The 16,691-nt window shown below is 40.5% G+C and overlaps 1 protein-coding gene across 9 annotated transcripts in view; it reads left to right on the top strand.

The window, feature by feature from the left end:
• FIP1L1 (factor interacting with PAPOLA and CPSF1) overlaps positions 1–16,691 on the top strand; it is a 76,300-nt gene that overhangs the window by 57,122 nt on the left and 2,487 nt on the right. For 8 of the 9 annotated variants that reach the window (XM_034771908.1, XM_034771907.1, XM_034771914.1 and 5 more), the window contains 2 exons: positions 1,009–1,228; positions 16,265–16,402. In XM_034771908.1, coding sequence (XP_034627799.1) covers positions 1,009–1,228; positions 16,265–16,402 — 358 coding nt within the window. The remainder of the gene's footprint in view (positions 1–1,008; positions 1,229–16,264; positions 16,403–16,691) is intronic. The other variant, XM_034771909.1, reaches the window with a different exon arrangement.

Below are 16,691 nucleotides of genomic sequence, written 5' to 3'. Positions count from 1 at the left end.
TCACTGTTGGGTAGAATGAGGCACTCCAATTGCCCCATTGAGCATTATCTTTGGGCTACTAAGCCAGGTCTCTAGTCATTTTGGAGAGTCTTTCTATCCCACTGCTGGTTACAGAAAATTCTTGAGTGCGAGAGGATGTTTTCTTATCAGAAAGTCTGGTTTAAAATTTTTCTCCTCTAAACGAGTATATTCTGTTTTACAAAAAGTCTTAAACTGAAGTACGTATTTCATTTTCTTAAAATGTAATATGTTTTAATAACTGGTTCTTGGTGAACGTTTATTAGAATGGTATATTTGTATAAGATAAACAAAATAATTATTTCCTTTAGCTGGTTGTAATAGCTTCCCCAAGGCTAATTTACAGAAGAGACTTCCACATTTACTATTATGTTCTATAATTGGAAATGCTTTGAAAAATATTTAGTGTAGAGTATGAACTCGAGAGAAAATATGGAATGTAACTGTCAAAAATTGTACATTTAGTTGCAACTATTTTTATTTTGTGTACCTTTTTACTTCCATAATGTTTTTCTTTAAAATAATTAAACTGACCAAAGTAGGAAACACTCTTTCCTCCCCCTTTTTTAATTATACTTTCAGAGCCACATCATTTATAAGGATCTATGTTTGTTCGAGCTGTTTTTATTTCCCGTTTGTTTTGCAAAAGTAAAACTAAGCTAATCACATAAAAAATCTGATCCTTCTTAGGAAGTGTTTGTGTGACTGTTTTATTTGTAGTGACCTAGAATTCAGACATTCTGCATGATATATATCTGAAGAAATAAAATGTACACTGGTAACCATGTATCCTTGGAATTAAAATGCAACAGAAGAGGGTCTGAGATCTTGGATTGTCATCATAGTAAAATACTGTACCTAGTTTCAAATAACATGTAGACTTGTGAAGGAAAAAATGTGCATGTACAAAACTCTCTCTCATTTCAAGAGTGAATCATATTATATTTTACCAGCTTTTGTTCTTGCTAATACCAGCATTTTTTTCTTTAGTCACCTTTCCGCACCTTGCAGGTTCTGCTCCTTCGTGGCCTAGTCTTGTGGACACCAGCAAACAGTGGGATTATTATGCACGAAGAGAGAAAGATAGAGAACGAGAGAGAGAGAGAGACCGAGAGAGGGATCGTGATCGTGATCGTGATAGGGAACGAGAACGTACCAGAGAGAGAGACAGGGAACGTGATCACAGCCCAACTCCAAGTGTTTTCAACAGGTTAGTAATAAAATAGTTAACTATAATACTGTGTTTAAGTGTTGTGTCCATATTAGGTAGTGCGCTTCAACACTTAAAACCCTTGGTGTGCAGCTGTATGCTCTCAAGGGGCGAGAGGGTGTGAGTCTCCGTTTCCCTTTGTTTTCTGTTGGAAACTAGCAACAATTTCCAAATGTAAAACAAAAGTGTAAAAATATACTTTATGTACTAACTACTTATAGGGCTGCAGGCATTAAGAATTTGATTTAAGCTTTGTGTATGAGGGAGAGAAGCAGCTCTTTGACCTCATTAATTCCAAAAACAACTGTGGAATCTGTGGGTTCTCTATTATTTTACAATTGGAATTTCTGCTTCTTTTCTAAGAGCGATGTCCACATACAGTTGACTCTAATTTGAAACAGTAGTATTACTGCCTGCTAAAAATGGGTTGATTTGTTTGGTGGGTTTTGAGAGTAGTTGGGAATGAATAATGTTCTGTCCAAGCTATTTATTTGTGAACTGCAGGCTTCACTAAAAGGTCAAGAACTTTTTGTTTTCAAACAGATAACTCCTTTGTTGACATTTCAACTCTTTAATAATTTTTATTTTTTAAGTGATTAAACTTAGACAGTACTGCTATCTTCGATATGTCTTTATGCACAAGAACAGAGCATTTAATGTTGAATGTTTGGATGTGACCCAAATAAGTTGAGGGCTATAGACTTACAAACTTAGTATAAACTTTGCTCAGGCAGTTTTTCATGCTTTTCTAATGGTTGCAAAATATTTTGGGATTAGTCCCTTGACTCTTCAGTTAATTGTTTTGATCGGTTTCATGTTTACAGGATATACACATTAGCCATTAAATTGATTTTGAGACTGTCACCTTAATTGTTTTATGTTGCTGAACCTGAGCAGAACACTAGGAATTAGTATTACCTTAGTTAAGAGAAATGGATTTTTTTTAAATCATCTTTATCAATCATCACAGGCATAAGAGAATTGTTAAATACCTAAAATAGGTGCAAGAAAACTTAGTTTTTATTTTGTGCAGACACTGACATTGTGGTGTTGTGGTCCTGTACTGTGTCTGTGTTTTGTGTTACAAATTACAGGGTCAGTGTTTAAGAACTTAAGTCCAATTTAAACATCTGTTTCTCAGGCAGCTTGATTGAAGGCCAGAAAGAAGGCTGGTCATTCAAGGGTGCTTGAAATGAACCTTAATGACTTCCAGGCCCAGTGAAGTCTCTGTGTTGCTGCCAGAGATATCAGTAAAGGAGGGGGAAGAGAAGGCCTCAGCTTTTTTTTTTTTTTTTTTAAATGTGACTAAATTATCCACCATCTGCAGCAAAGCTGCTGCCACATTGCTATAAGGAACCAAGAGGCCCTTAACTAGTAAAAAGTAGATTTGGGAGTAACAGAGAAGGTGGGAGAAGATTTAAAAGGACAGATAATTCACATACAGTAATGTTGTTTTTTAAGCTTATTTACAGTTTCATTCACTTTTCAAAAATAAAAACACCTGTGAGGAGGAAGAAGGGAACAAGAACTTCACACATCACAAAGATGCATTAAATGTCAGGGAAAGAATACTTACCATTGGTGTCTTTTTTCCTCTCTGTTTAAAACTACCAGAAACAATACTTCTATGAGATTTAAAATAGGCATCATGTTTTGTGCAGGGAAAACTAAAATGAGGCTATATAGCCCGGCAAATGAAAAATCTGTGTTCTATTGCATTTCTTACCAGTATAAGATAACCGGAGTGCATGTTACTGAAATGGGCAAGTTAATGTGGTTTTAAAATGATCCCACAACCATCTTGCCATCTTCTTCCCATACTACCCCTCTCTGTATATGAAAATTCAAATGATGCCTTCTTTCTTGGATTATAATCTCTTCAAGGCAAAGACCACATCTTCCTTTGTGCTGAGGTACAATTTTAAAGTTAGTTATCACTAACAATGTAAAGTGCAAGTACTTGATTGACTTGCTCCCTGTATTGGAACTCATTCTTAGCATTCATTCTTAGCAGGGTATCTTATAAAGAATGAATTCTATTGTTTAAATCAATTTGAAGGGTTTAGCAAAATTTATGATAAAACTTTCAAATATGGATGCCTTAAATTAGGTACCCAAATAGAAGTGGGATTTTCAGGTATGCTGAGCATCCTCAACTGTCACTGAAGTGAACAGCAGTTGTAGGTTCTCAGAACCTCTAAAATTATGCCCATTTCTGATTTGATGTCTAAATATGGATTCAGATGTTGACCTTTAGGCACCCATGTTTGAAAATTGTGGGCATAAAATGTGTGTGTGTGTAGTGGGGTGTACACTAACGTTTATTTTGTGTGTGTTCAAATATTGTGTATACGCACATGCAGTAGTATCACCTAGATGATAAAATAGTGGAATCACGATAATTTTGCTAAGCATTCAGTTTTTTTAATCTAATTGTATTGCGCTGTTAAAATTTTTTGTTTTTTTTTTTTACCTATAGCCAAGGTGGCTTTAGGCTGAAAATGTCATGCAGACCATCTTGAAGAGGTAGAATAATGTCAACCTCCGAAGAAGAGATAGCGAAAGGAAGCTTATCTGGATCCTATCGCACTTGAATTTCTCTGTCAAAAAGGGCACTGATTAAATATTAGATTCTTTGTTGAGTGGTGCCTCTAGGGGTGCTTCACTTTGTGCGTGCTGGTGTACCTGTGCCTGGGATTGGAGATCTTCAGTAGCAGTGCCTATTGGGCTCATCTCCGTCATGTGCTCATCCCCGTCACACATTGTGAGCGGTGTCTATATACCACTGTGCGACCCAACATCGGTCAGTTCCTTCTCAACTGTCCTTGGTCTGGGACAGAGCCTCTAGCAGAGCCCTTCATCACTCGTTGTAGTGCCTTTAGATGTTTTAGGTTTCCGTTTAAGATAGTTGTTAGCAGTTTTTCTCCCTCTTTTATTCTCCCTCTCTGTTATTTCCTAGTAGAGATTCCAGAGTCCTTTCCAATCAGGAAGTTCTCCCCTCACAGGACTGTGCCCAGATCGCCTGAGGTGCCTCTCTTGTTGTGAGGCCATTCCCTTGAGTGATGGGCACTCCCAGTGCATTTTGGGCCTGGGAGAGAGGTACATATATCAGCAGTTGCTCCCACTGCCTTAACTTAAAGGCACAGACCAAAAAAGACTGTGACCCCCAACTCAAGTTAATTATGATGAAGAACACATTATGGCCTGCCTCAGACCCTTGTCCTGAGACCTCTTTTCTGCAGCACTGACCCCCCTCGGCATCATCAACTGCCGACCCCGACTCCTCGTGCACTGTGAAGGGAGTCTGCTCTCTCCTGTCCAGAAGACAAAATGTGCATTCTGGGCACTCTCCAAGGAGCCACCCCAAAAAAGACCATCCCAGCGAGATCTGTGACTGCCATGTCTTCTTCACTGAGTTGTAGCTGTTCTGACCACGTGAGTACCTCCAGTACCGGGACTAGTGGCAGGCCCAAAGACCCTAAGAGGACAGGACCATATGAGAGGATTCCATCACGTGAGACTGACAAGGGTAATGATAGACTACTCCACTGCACAACCTTCCATCATACCCCACAGCATGGTGCATCGTAAATCCCATATACATCCCCGATAACGGGAGTGCACAACTGAACCAGGTCCTTGGTATGGTCACCCATGGATGCCACCTAACATGCCTATTCCACCACAATGGCCATATTGGGACTCATGGGGGTGTATAGTCAATCCTTTCTTCAACCATCATCTCACAGGAGGGCCTTAAATAGCCGCTTTCCATCTTCCTCGGTATCCAGGCCTCTGGAGCCAGAGCTAGAATTTCTGAAGAAGCAAGAAGTGGAATTAGAGGAAGAAGGCAGACCACTGGCCAACATCTTGTCCTCTCCATATGAGGCAATCCTGCCACCGCCTCCCACTACAGATGACTTTAGACACTTCCAAGAACTCTTTCAACACAGACAAGTGCAGTGGACACTCTACAGATCCCACTAGAGGAAGTCTGTGAGCAACAACATAAGTTGTTAGATATCTTACAGACCTTCACATCGGCAAGAATCGCGCTTCCTGTTAGACCTAGTTAAGGTAATCTGGCAGACCCCTGCGTCCATACCACCAGTCTGCAAGCGGGTGGACAAAAAATATCCTTGCAAAAAAGAGAGAGGGCTTTTATTTTCCCATCCTATTCCTAATTCCCTCATAGTTAATGCAGTGAACGAGAGAGGGAAATAACATCATTCTTGGAAAAACTCCTACAATAAAGAATGGAAGAGGCTAGACCTCTTCAGCCGCAAGGCCTACTCATCCACCACACTCCAGTTCAGGATTGCTACTTACAAGGCGCTTCTATAAATTATAACCATTTGAACTACTCTAAGTTCACTGATTTCCTGTAACATATCCTGGACAACAAGAAGGAGCGATTTCAGGCACTCATAATTAAAAGACAGCTGTTGGGACAAACAGTGCTACCGGCCTCTCTGGATGCACCTGACACTGCAGCCCAATCCATAGCCACAGCTATAGTCATGAGACACGCCTCGTGGCTACATCTATGGGGGTTCCCCAAAGAAGTACAGATCACAGTGGAGGATATCCTGTTTGGGGGTCCCAAACTTTTCACTGAGCATATAGACAAGTCCCTTCATTCCCTGAAGAATTTGAGGGCAACACTATGCTCCCTCAGCATTTATACACCAACACCAAAACAAAGACAAAGTAGATGTCAAACTATTGCTAGTTCTCGTCCTCCACTTTTTGGCCCCTAACAATACTACAACCCACAACGTTGATGCCAGAGACCCCCTCCTAAACATAAGCAGGGACCAGCTCAGTCAACTGCTCATCCTTCCTCCTCCAAGCAGCAGTTTTGAAAGTTAGGTCGAGGCCCTGAGAGCTCTCCCCTTGAATCAAATGCAGCAACCGTCCACGTTATCTCACCAGTTTGGCAGCCATTTGACCCTGTTCATAGAATCATAGAATATCAGGGTTGGAAGGGACCTCAGGAGGTCATCTAGTCCACCCCCCTGCTCTAAGCAGGACCAATCCCCAGACAGATTTTTGCCCCTTATCCCTAAATGGCCCCCTCAAGGATTGAACTCCTCCCCCCAAATATACATATTTCATAGAGCTGGAAGGGACCCCAAAAGGTCATTGAGTGCAGCCCCCTGCCTTCACTAGCAGGACCAAGTACTGATTTTGCCTCAGATCCCCAAGTGGCTTCCTCAAGGATTGAGCTCACAACCCTGGGTTTGGTAGGCCAATGCTCAAACCACTGAGCTATCCCTCCTCATGGCAGACAATCACCTCCAACAAGTGGGTGTTGGAAATTATACACAAGGGATGCTCCATTCCGTTCCTCTCCCTCCCATACACCCATCCCCTTTTCCGTCTCTCTTCAGGGACCTTTCTCACAACCATATGGGAGGAAATAAGCCACCTTCTGCAACTGGGAGCCATAGAACCAGTCCTGTTCCATCACAGAGGGAAAGGCTTTTATTCCAACTACTTTATAATAAAAAAGAACAACAGCGGATGGAGACCTATCCTCAATTTGAAGTACCTCAACAAGTTAACAAGTTGCAGTGCTTCAAGATAGTTGCGTTAGTAATTGATAATCCCAGCTTTGCAACATGGGGACTGGCTCTCAGCCCTTGATCTCCAAGATGTATATTTCCTCATCTCTATACACCCTTTAGATAGACGGTTTCTCAGATTTGCCCTACGGTTGGACCATTATCAATACAAGGTACTATCCTTGGGCCTTTCTATAGTTCCCAGAATTTTTTTCCAAGGTCTTAGCAACTGTGCCAATACCGCCACAAAAGAGGACTCATGATATTTCCTTATCTCAACAACTGCCTAATAAAGGCCCCCTTTCAACATGATGCACTCCAGGCCATAGGAGAGACAATGAACCTCCAGTCTAGGCCTTGAAATAAACATGCAACAATTAGTACTGATAACACTGGTCTACAATTTTTGAGACGTCGTCTGCTTCAGAGATAAAATTTGCTATTTATTATGCATTTTGATGTGCTGAATTCAAATATGACAATTAAAATAACTGATTGGCTACTGTTTCTAAGATATTTAAGTTTTTACATTTTATGTCTATCTATATTGTATAGATAGTAGAGTTTTAATCATAAATTGTAAACCTAGGTCTTTTCATGTGTTTATGGTTGCTTTACATGATAATATTTCACCTGTCCTGTTTATGTAACACTTTAAAAATCAGCAAAAGCATTATATAAATAAAATGTATTATGAAACAAAAGGCAAAAAACTATTATGTACATAGTTTAGTCCTATTCAGTGTTTACTCGGCGCTTCTTGGCTTGTCTCTTGTATTCATTAAATGGAGCATCTCTTGTCACTATCCAGCAATAGTCTGCAAGCATTGATGGGCTCCATTTTCCCTGATAGCGTTTCTCCATTGTTGCAATGTCCTGGTGAAATCGCTCGCCGTGCTCGTCGCTCACTGCTCCGCAGTTCAGTGGAAAAAAATCTAGATGAGAGTGCAAAAAATGCATCTTTAATGACATGTTGCAACCAAGACTTTTGTGTGCCTTGAGGAGGTTTTCCACCAACAACCTGTAGTTGTCTGCCTTGTTGTTGCCGAGAAAATTTATTGCCACCAACTGGAAGGTTTTCCATGCCATCTTTTCCTTGCCACGCAGTGCATGGTCAAGTGCATCATCTCGAAGAAGTTCACGAATCTGAGAACCAACAAAGACACCTTCCTTTATCTTAGCTTCACTTAACCTTGGAAATTTTCCACAGAGGTACTTGAAAGCTGCTTGTGTTTTGTCAATGGCCTTGACAAAGTTCTTCTGCAGACCCAGCTTGATATGTAAGGGTGGTAACAAAATCTTCCTTGATTCAACAAGTGGTAGATGCTGAACACTTTTCCTCCCAGGCTCCAATGACTGTCGGAGTGGCCAGTCTTTCTTGATGTAGTGGGAATCTCTTGCATGACTATCCCATTCGCAGAGAAAACAGCAGTACTTTGTGTATCCAGTCTGCAGACCAAGCAAGAGAGCAACAACCTTCAAATCGCCACAAAGCTGCCACTGATGTTGGTCATAGTTTATGCACCTCAAAAGTTGTTTCATGTTGTCATAGGTTTCCTTCATATGGACTGCATGACCAACTGGAATTGATGGTAAAACATTGCCATTATGCAGTAAAACAGCTTTAAGACTCGTCTTCGATGAATCAATGAACAGTCTCCACTCATCTGGATCGTGAACGATGTTGAGGGCTGCCATCACACCGTCGATGTTGTTGCAGGCTACAAGATCACCTTCCATGAAGAAGAATGGGACAAGATCCTTTTGACGGTCACAGAACATGGAAACCCTAACATCACCTGCCAGGAGATTCCACTGCTGTAGTCTGGAGCCCAACAGCTCTGCCTTACTCTTGGGTAGTTCCAAATTCCTGACAAGGTCATTCAGTTCACCTTGTGTTATGAGGTGTGGTTCAGAGGAGGAGGATGGGAGAAAATGTGGGTCCTGTGACATTGATGGTTCAGGACCAGAAGTTTCATCCTCTTCCTCTTCCTCATCTGACTCAAGTGAGAATGGTTCTGGTGCATCAGGAACTGGCAGTCCTTCTCCGTGGGGTACTGGGCGTATAGCTGATGGAATGTTTGGATAATGCACAGTCCACTTTTTCTTCTTTGACACACTGTTCCCAACTGGAGGCACCATGCAGAAGTAACAGTTGCTGGTATGATCTGTTGGCTCTCTCCAAATCATTGGCACTGCAAAAGGCATAGATTTTCTGTTCAACCACTGGTGAAGATTTGTTGCACAAGTGTTGCAGCATATGTGTGGGGCCTACCTCTTGTCCTGATCTCCAATTTTGCAGGCAAAATAAAGGTGATAGGGTTTCTTAACCATAGTGGTTATACTGCGCTTCTGTGATGCAAAAGTCACTTCACCACAAACATAGCAGAAGTTATCTGCACTGTTCACACAAGTACGAGGCATCTCTGCTCACTTTGGCTAAACAGAAATGTGTCCCTTTGCAAAATCAAACACTGACAAATAAGAGAGCACGACACTGGATGATTTCTAGAGCTGATATAGGGCAATTTGTTCAGCAGAGTGATGTAAGCTTCGTTATGATTGCATCATCCATGACTTCTAGGAATAGCATGATACAATTCATATCATGTATGATGCAATACCAGCTTCAGATTGCATCATTAATTGTTTTGCCTAAAAAGCAAGTCCTGTCCAAACCCAGTCATAGATTTATTCATAGATCCAGTCAAAGATGTATTTTAGTCATTTCTGGTTTATATTGAGATCCCTTCCCTTTATAACTCACTTATCCTCCGCCATTCCCAAGTCAAGGGTCGTATATACTGACCCAATAGCATATCTTGAAAACTAGAGCCAATCAACAATTTTAAGCATCATTTTCGTTCTCAGTGACCCAGAATTAGTAAAGTTTGACTACATTTATTTCAGAAGCATTTTGGCTTTGGAGCAGTGTAATAGGACAACTGGAATTTATCAGCACAGTTGGACACAATAGAGGTCAAAGCCTTCCTTCCAACTCACAGATTCAACACAATTGTCAGTCTAATTTCCAAGGTGCAAACTAGTCCACAGATCTCTGCCTGAACTCACAAGCAATTACTCAGTAATACGGCAACAGTTACATTCATTGTCAAACATGCCAGATTGCCTATGCACTGCCTCTAGGGCTGGCTTCGAACAGTCTACTACCACACAGACAGAACCTGAACAAATCGCTATCGGTACCACTCAAGATCAAACTCTCATTAGAAGAATGGTGGACAAAGCCCCAGAATGTCGGCGGGGGGGGGGGGGGGGGGATCCCCCTTTTCCAACTTCCTCTGTCATTGCTCCTGACGACAGAGGCTCCCTTCTTGGTTGGGGTGCACATTTACAGAACCACACAATATAGGGCAAATGGTCCCCTTTAGAATCTATGCTCCACATCAGTCTTTTAGAGCTACGTGCCGTCTGCAATACATGCCTCCACTGTCTTCCATTGATCAAGAACAAAGCATTAGAGTATTGACAGACAATGTCTCCTGCATGTTTTACATCAATAAGTTAAGGGGGATCCAGGTCTCAGTCCCTATGCACTGAAGCCCATAAGGTTGTGGAACAGGTGTATCCGACACAGTATCCATATCTCTGCCGTGTACCTACCTGGCCACCAGAACACCACAGCAGAGTCGCCAAGCAAAAAGTTCACACAAGATCACAAGTGGGAGATACACCCGCCAACTCTACAGACTATTTTCAACCAATGGGGGTTTCAGAGCATAGACCTGTTTGCCATACCCGTCAATGCCAAATGCTCACATTTCTGCATGAGCACGGGCCTTGGCCACCAATCCCTCAGAGACACGTGCCTTATTACATGGAACACACCTTTTCCATACTCCTTTCCCCCTTCTTTTCAGAGTATTGCACAAGATACAAGTAGAACAGGGCAGAGTCATTCTGATGGTTCCGAACTGGCCCCTGCAAATATGGTACCCTTATCTCCTGTGCATGGTGGTCTGTCCTCCTGTAATCCTTCACCTGGAGCCACACCTCCTCTCTCAGCGTGCAGGCACAATTCTCCACCCCAACTTGGAAATTCATCTGAAGGCCTGATTCCTTCATGGTTTCAGCTCCTGAGATGACCTGCTTTATGGACATACAAGAAATCCTTTAAAATATTAGATGTGCAACCACTCACTAGACTTGCCTACAAAAATGGAAAAGATTCCAGCCCTAGTGTGACACTAAGCATACTCCAGCGTTTCATGCTCCCCTGCCACTCTTTCTGGACTACATACTCAAACTCAAAAAATCAGGACTCTATTTGAATTCTATTTGCATACACCTGGCTGCCATCACCACCTTCCACTGCATAGTAGAAGACCATTGTGTTTTTACCCATCCTATGACCAAACAATTTCTAAGGGCCTCCAAAATATCCTGAGGTTCGAGATCCAACCCCGTCTTGGACCTTAGCTTAGTCCTACGCTGCTTCACCAACTCCCCATTTGAATTGATGGCCTCCTGTTCCTATATCCACCTGCCCATGCAAATGCCTTTCTCATAGCAATCACATCTGCTCAATAAGTGGGTGAAACAGGTGCCCTTATGGTGCTCACCCTGTATACAATCTTCTACAAGAATACCGTCACATTACAACCCAACCTGAAATTCTTACCCAAAGTCTTATCTTCCTTTCACTTGAACCAATCGCTCCACCTTCCATCATTCTTCCCCAAGCTATATAAAAACAAACATGAGGCAATGCTACACACTCTGGAAGTAAGTGAGCAGTAGCCTTCTACCTCAAATGACCGAAATCATTCAGACAATCATTGCGCTTATTCCTTTCTACAGCTGAAAGGTCAAAAGGATCTGCAGTATCAAGGCAAAGATTTTCAAAATGGATATCTCAATGCATTCACCATTGCAATCAACAAGATCATCTACAAACCTCAGCGGGAACTCAAACATATTCTACCCGATCGCTGTCCACCTCAGTAGCCTTCCTGAATAACGGACATTTGTGGGGCTACCACCTGGTCTTCCTCAGACATATTCATACAACATTATGTGATTACCCATGACTCAACATCTGATACGTTACTTGGACACATCATCCTAGCCTCACTCTTCAATACTGCTCCGAAGCCTCAACCTTCCAACACTGCTAAAGTGAAGCACCCATAGGGACACCACTCAAAGAAGAAGACAGGGTTACTCAGCTTGTGCAGTAACTGAGTTTCTTTGAGATGTTTGTCCCTGTGAGTGCTCCATTACCTGCCCTCCTCCCCTCTGCTTAGAAGTTCAAACATGGACTCGGCAGTGGTGAAGAAACAGGGTGGTTGGGTTGCACCATGCTATGTAGACGCTGCTCACGGCATGTGACAGGGAGGAGCGCAAATGCGGACCAACGGACACTGCTACCAAAGAAATCCAATCCCAGGCACAGGGGTGCAGGGGATGCCAGCACCCCTAAAGTGGAGCATCCATAGGGTCACATCTCAAGAAACCTCAGTTACTGCACAAAGTAGCTAACCCTCTCATCCTCTCCCTCAGGGATGTGGTCCTACAAGCACATAGGAAGTGCCTAATGACTACAGATGGAAATCAGGTGTAAAGTGACCAGGGAATTCCTAGTTTGCCAGTGGGGCACACAGGTCTTATTCCACCTGGAAGGTCCCAACATGCTGGACCATTCAAAATGTGATTTTTGTTTTGCATGTAGAAAAGCTGGTTTTGGTCATGTTTAGAATTTTTCATAGTTCTTGCTGAATCCTTTGTCATATGCATTTGGTGGTAAGATCTCAAACTGTTAAATAAGAGGGATAAAAAAATAGTGTCAACTTTGAAATCTCTGTAGCATATTTTAAAATAATTTTCTATAGCTCTCTGTGGCAAATACAGAATATGAAAAAGATGTGATGAAAAAGGTTTTGGTCTTCATTTTTTAAGCTTGAAAGCATAGCAGGCATTTGACTACCTATGTTAAACTCATCAGAGGTAACATTCCATATTCCAAAATTAACTTTTTACATTAGACATTAATCAGCAATTTTTTGATCTTGGGAACTAAATCTCAGGTAGGGGGAAATCCACTAAATTATTTTTTTCTCTCTGGATTTGTTTTTTTGCTACAAAGTGGCAAAAATGTTAAGCTCCTTGAACTGTGCTGAACATTCTTATTTCAAGGGTGTCTTCGTTCAGGGAATTGTTGTCCAATTATTTAAAATTTGATACTTAATTTCTCTCTCTTTTCAGACCTGGCTTACCCATTTTAATGCCAATATGACATTTTTGTGATTTTTAGACATGGGGTGAAATTTCAGTTTATAATTAATAATATTTGAAGCACACAGAAGTTTAATTTATATTCAACAAGTATATTCATAAAACCCCACCTATGCATAGGATTGCTCACATAAACTTCCTTTTTCTCAACCTACAATATGTTATCAATTTCAATCTTTTTTATTATAAGACATTTAAAACATTTTACTCTTTTGATAGAAGGGATATATACTTTAAAATTTATCATTTAAGTGAAAGACTGAAGCAGTATCTAGAGCTAGACAGATGTTATGTAAGCTTTCCATAAGATCTGTTAGTGCTTCTCAATTCTGACCTGAAACAACCTTTTTATTCCAGACCTGAGCCTCTCATAACTAGACTGACTGGTCATGTTTAGTTTTTGTGACATGGGCTAAATTTATTCAGAATTAAGACACGCTTCCACTTTAGGCCAAATCAGGATTGGAATCCTGAACTAGAAAAGTAATGTGAACTATCCACCAAGTCTTTCTTAATTCTTAAGAAATAATTGCTAATTAGTTAATAATGTTAAATAATTAGCATTTCTAATGTTGTATACACTGCATAGGTTGGGAAGTGTCTGAAGTGCTGTACCACACGGATGTGTGCCCCACTGCAGCTCCACTCCACAAGGGCCTAATGTCCTCTTTGAGTTTATTCAGCGCTGTCTCCTGTATAGTATTTTTAACCTGTGCTGCCCTCTCTCAGTATGACATGTTTTGGAAACTGGGGGTTGATATTTGCAGAATTTTTGGCTTAAATTCATATGACGTTTGATGTGGGAGAGTTTGATTGATCAACATTTTTTTTCCCTTCATCAAAATGGCTGTGATGTGAGGAAATATGTAGTGGAATGGAAGTTTGATTATTAACATTTTCCCTTCACAGCATCTCACAGTAGAGGAGAAATTGAGGGGTAAACTCATAAATTTCAAATCTGTTATACTGTTGGGATTCTGTTGTATACTACAATTGGGAGTCAGCAAAGTTTCTTTTTCTAGCGAAACTACTTCACCTTATTCTGGTGTTGGGCACCTAAGAGGAGTGAGAGAGTGTTGTGGATTCAACACAATAAGCACCTTGTGTGTTTCATGTAGCTTATTAAGTATTACCCCATACTCCTCAAACTGGTCATGGAACCGTCTGATTTAAGCCTTAATTACTTCCCTATCTATTTCTTGTTTTTTATATAGGTATGTTGTAATTGTAGGTTTTACTTTGAGCCATAGTGTGAATGTGCATATGCTTTTGAATAAATGTATATTTCTTTTAGATTTAAAGTAGTGTCTCCCACAACATCAGATCATGCTTTATCAATTTGTATACTCCCTCATCTTTGGTTGTAACTACAGTTAAGTTTTTATAATGCAAAACATTTGGAAGAGCATTGTTAGTCAACTCAATTGTATTACTTAGCAATGAATCATTATTATGAGTTAACCAATGGTAGCTATTGTTGTCCCATATTTTGACAGAGGAAATATTTTAACATATTGTGGAGAAACAGATGACATTCCTTGGCTTCCTTTATCATTTGTCCATTTGTTAAAGTGCTGTGTAATATTTTGGGAATTAGTATTCTGTAACTTCCAAGGAAATACTTCAAATTTTTACTCAAGATTTAACTGCCAATAACAGTCCCTAATTTTACTGCTCTACAGCAGTAAAATCATGTAAAGCAATATATAGAGATCCGTGGTGAGACTTGGCAGTACTCGTTCAGGTGTTGATTTCCTTCCCCTTTTCCTCCCTCCCCCCCATAAGTCCATGCCCAGGCCTGGAGTAATCAGAGATGCAGTCGTCCTATTAGGGAAATGGCCACTGGAGCCATATTCTGGCAAATCAGTCTTCTCTCATCCAAATTCTGACTTCATTGAGATGTGGGGAATCTCTGTGAAGCTGGGTTCTAATCTGTGTAGAAGGCACATTACCTGCACAGCCTCTGCAAATCCTTCCTCATTAGTGGAGCCACATGGATTCTTCTGCACATAGGGTCCCCAGTACCATGAAGGAAAAGACAGTAATATTTTGCTAGTAAATGTTTGCTTAGACTGAAAATGTGGAGCTTTAGTTTTTGCTTTAACTTAATGGCTTATAAGTTCTAATTCCTTTTAGCTAGTTTCTGACTCTACAGACTGATGTGATCAAACTTTTTGTTTTCTTTCAGGAACTTAATTTGCAAAGATCTCCCCTTTATTTGCTGAGCTCTGGAAACTAAGAATTCATGACATGTTGCTATTCAATCCATTTATCTTTATTGAACAACACAGGTGTCAAATTGCACCTATGACATTGCATCTGTTTTTTAACCAAGTAATAAATAATACCCAGCTCTTACATAGAGCTTTTTCATAAGCAGTTCTCAAAGCAAGGAGAAGGCAGATTGGATTATTGGCAGCGGGTGCATAAGAAGATAATGTTTGTTAAAATCTATTGTGTTTTCTGTTGGACTAAACTCAAATAGGTATCACTATCAACTTCTTATTTCATGGAACACTTCACTGACTTTCTGTGTGTGTGTTTTAGTAGGACAGGAACATGTTGCAGTACCCGCTTTAACTAAGATGTTATGAAGCCTTACCAAAGCTACAATATTTTACAAAATCTCTTACAGTGCATTGAGGCCTCCTATATATATATAGTTTCTTCCTTAATGGCTGTTACTGCATGTCATCATTAAGACTTACTGAAGCTTTCACTGAACATGCTCAAATGCTTTTTAACACCTCAGAAGTGCTGATAAGAAATAGCCACTATGTTCTTTCAAAAACTTAATTTATAAAGTGTGAGCTCAAAACTGCATAACTATAACATGCCATCCAGACGAGGATTAAGTATAATAAACGTTCACTACCTTTGATTTTCATACAAAGTTTGTTATTGCATAATAAACTGTGCATAGATTTAATAAGATGCTGCTAACTTCTCCTTTTCCTCCACCCCAGTACACCCTTATGTCAAAATACCAAGACTTCAAATCTAAAGCTACAACAGTCCTTATATTCTACCCCTTAGGTTAAACAACTTTAACATCTTTTTAACATACGTTGTAGATGGTATTTATGAATCCTGACCAATACGTTAAGTCTGGTTTGCCATTTGTTGTGTAAACGTTAGAATGTGTGGGTTTTTTCCCCCAGGCTGCTTTAACATTTCACTGGCATGTGAAAGATTTTTCTTTTCTTCTCATCAGTGATGAAGAACGATATAGGTATAGAGAATATGCAGAAAGAGGCTATGAGCGTCACAGAACAAGCAGAGAGAAAGAGGAACGACACAGAGAAAGGAGACATAGAGAAAAAGAAGAGACCAGACACAAATCATCTCGAAGGTTTGATCTTTAATAGTATATGAAAAAGACTTGATCTGTAGAAAAATGACAGTTGGAGTATCATGAAAAGGTTGCAAAGATCCCGATATGCTGCCTGCAGCAAATCTGCTATGTAAAAGATGTGTAGCTGACAAGAGATGTTGATCCAAGGTTACTGTGTAATGTCTCTACCAGCTTCAGCTGGGGCAGTGTGTAAAATCCCTTGTCTGGACCTTACTGGTATACTTCATATAAGGAGAATGAGTGAGTGTGGGAACAAAAACATTACAAGAATCACAGTAGGGACTTT

Source organism: Trachemys scripta, chromosome 5, assembly GCF_013100865.1.
Source record: "Trachemys scripta elegans isolate TJP31775 chromosome 5, CAS_Tse_1.0, whole genome shotgun sequence".
NCBI lineage: Eukaryota > Metazoa > Chordata > Testudines > Emydidae > Trachemys > Trachemys scripta.
Note: the sequence above shows the minus strand (reverse complement) of the source record. Positions and strands in the feature narration are given on the sequence as shown.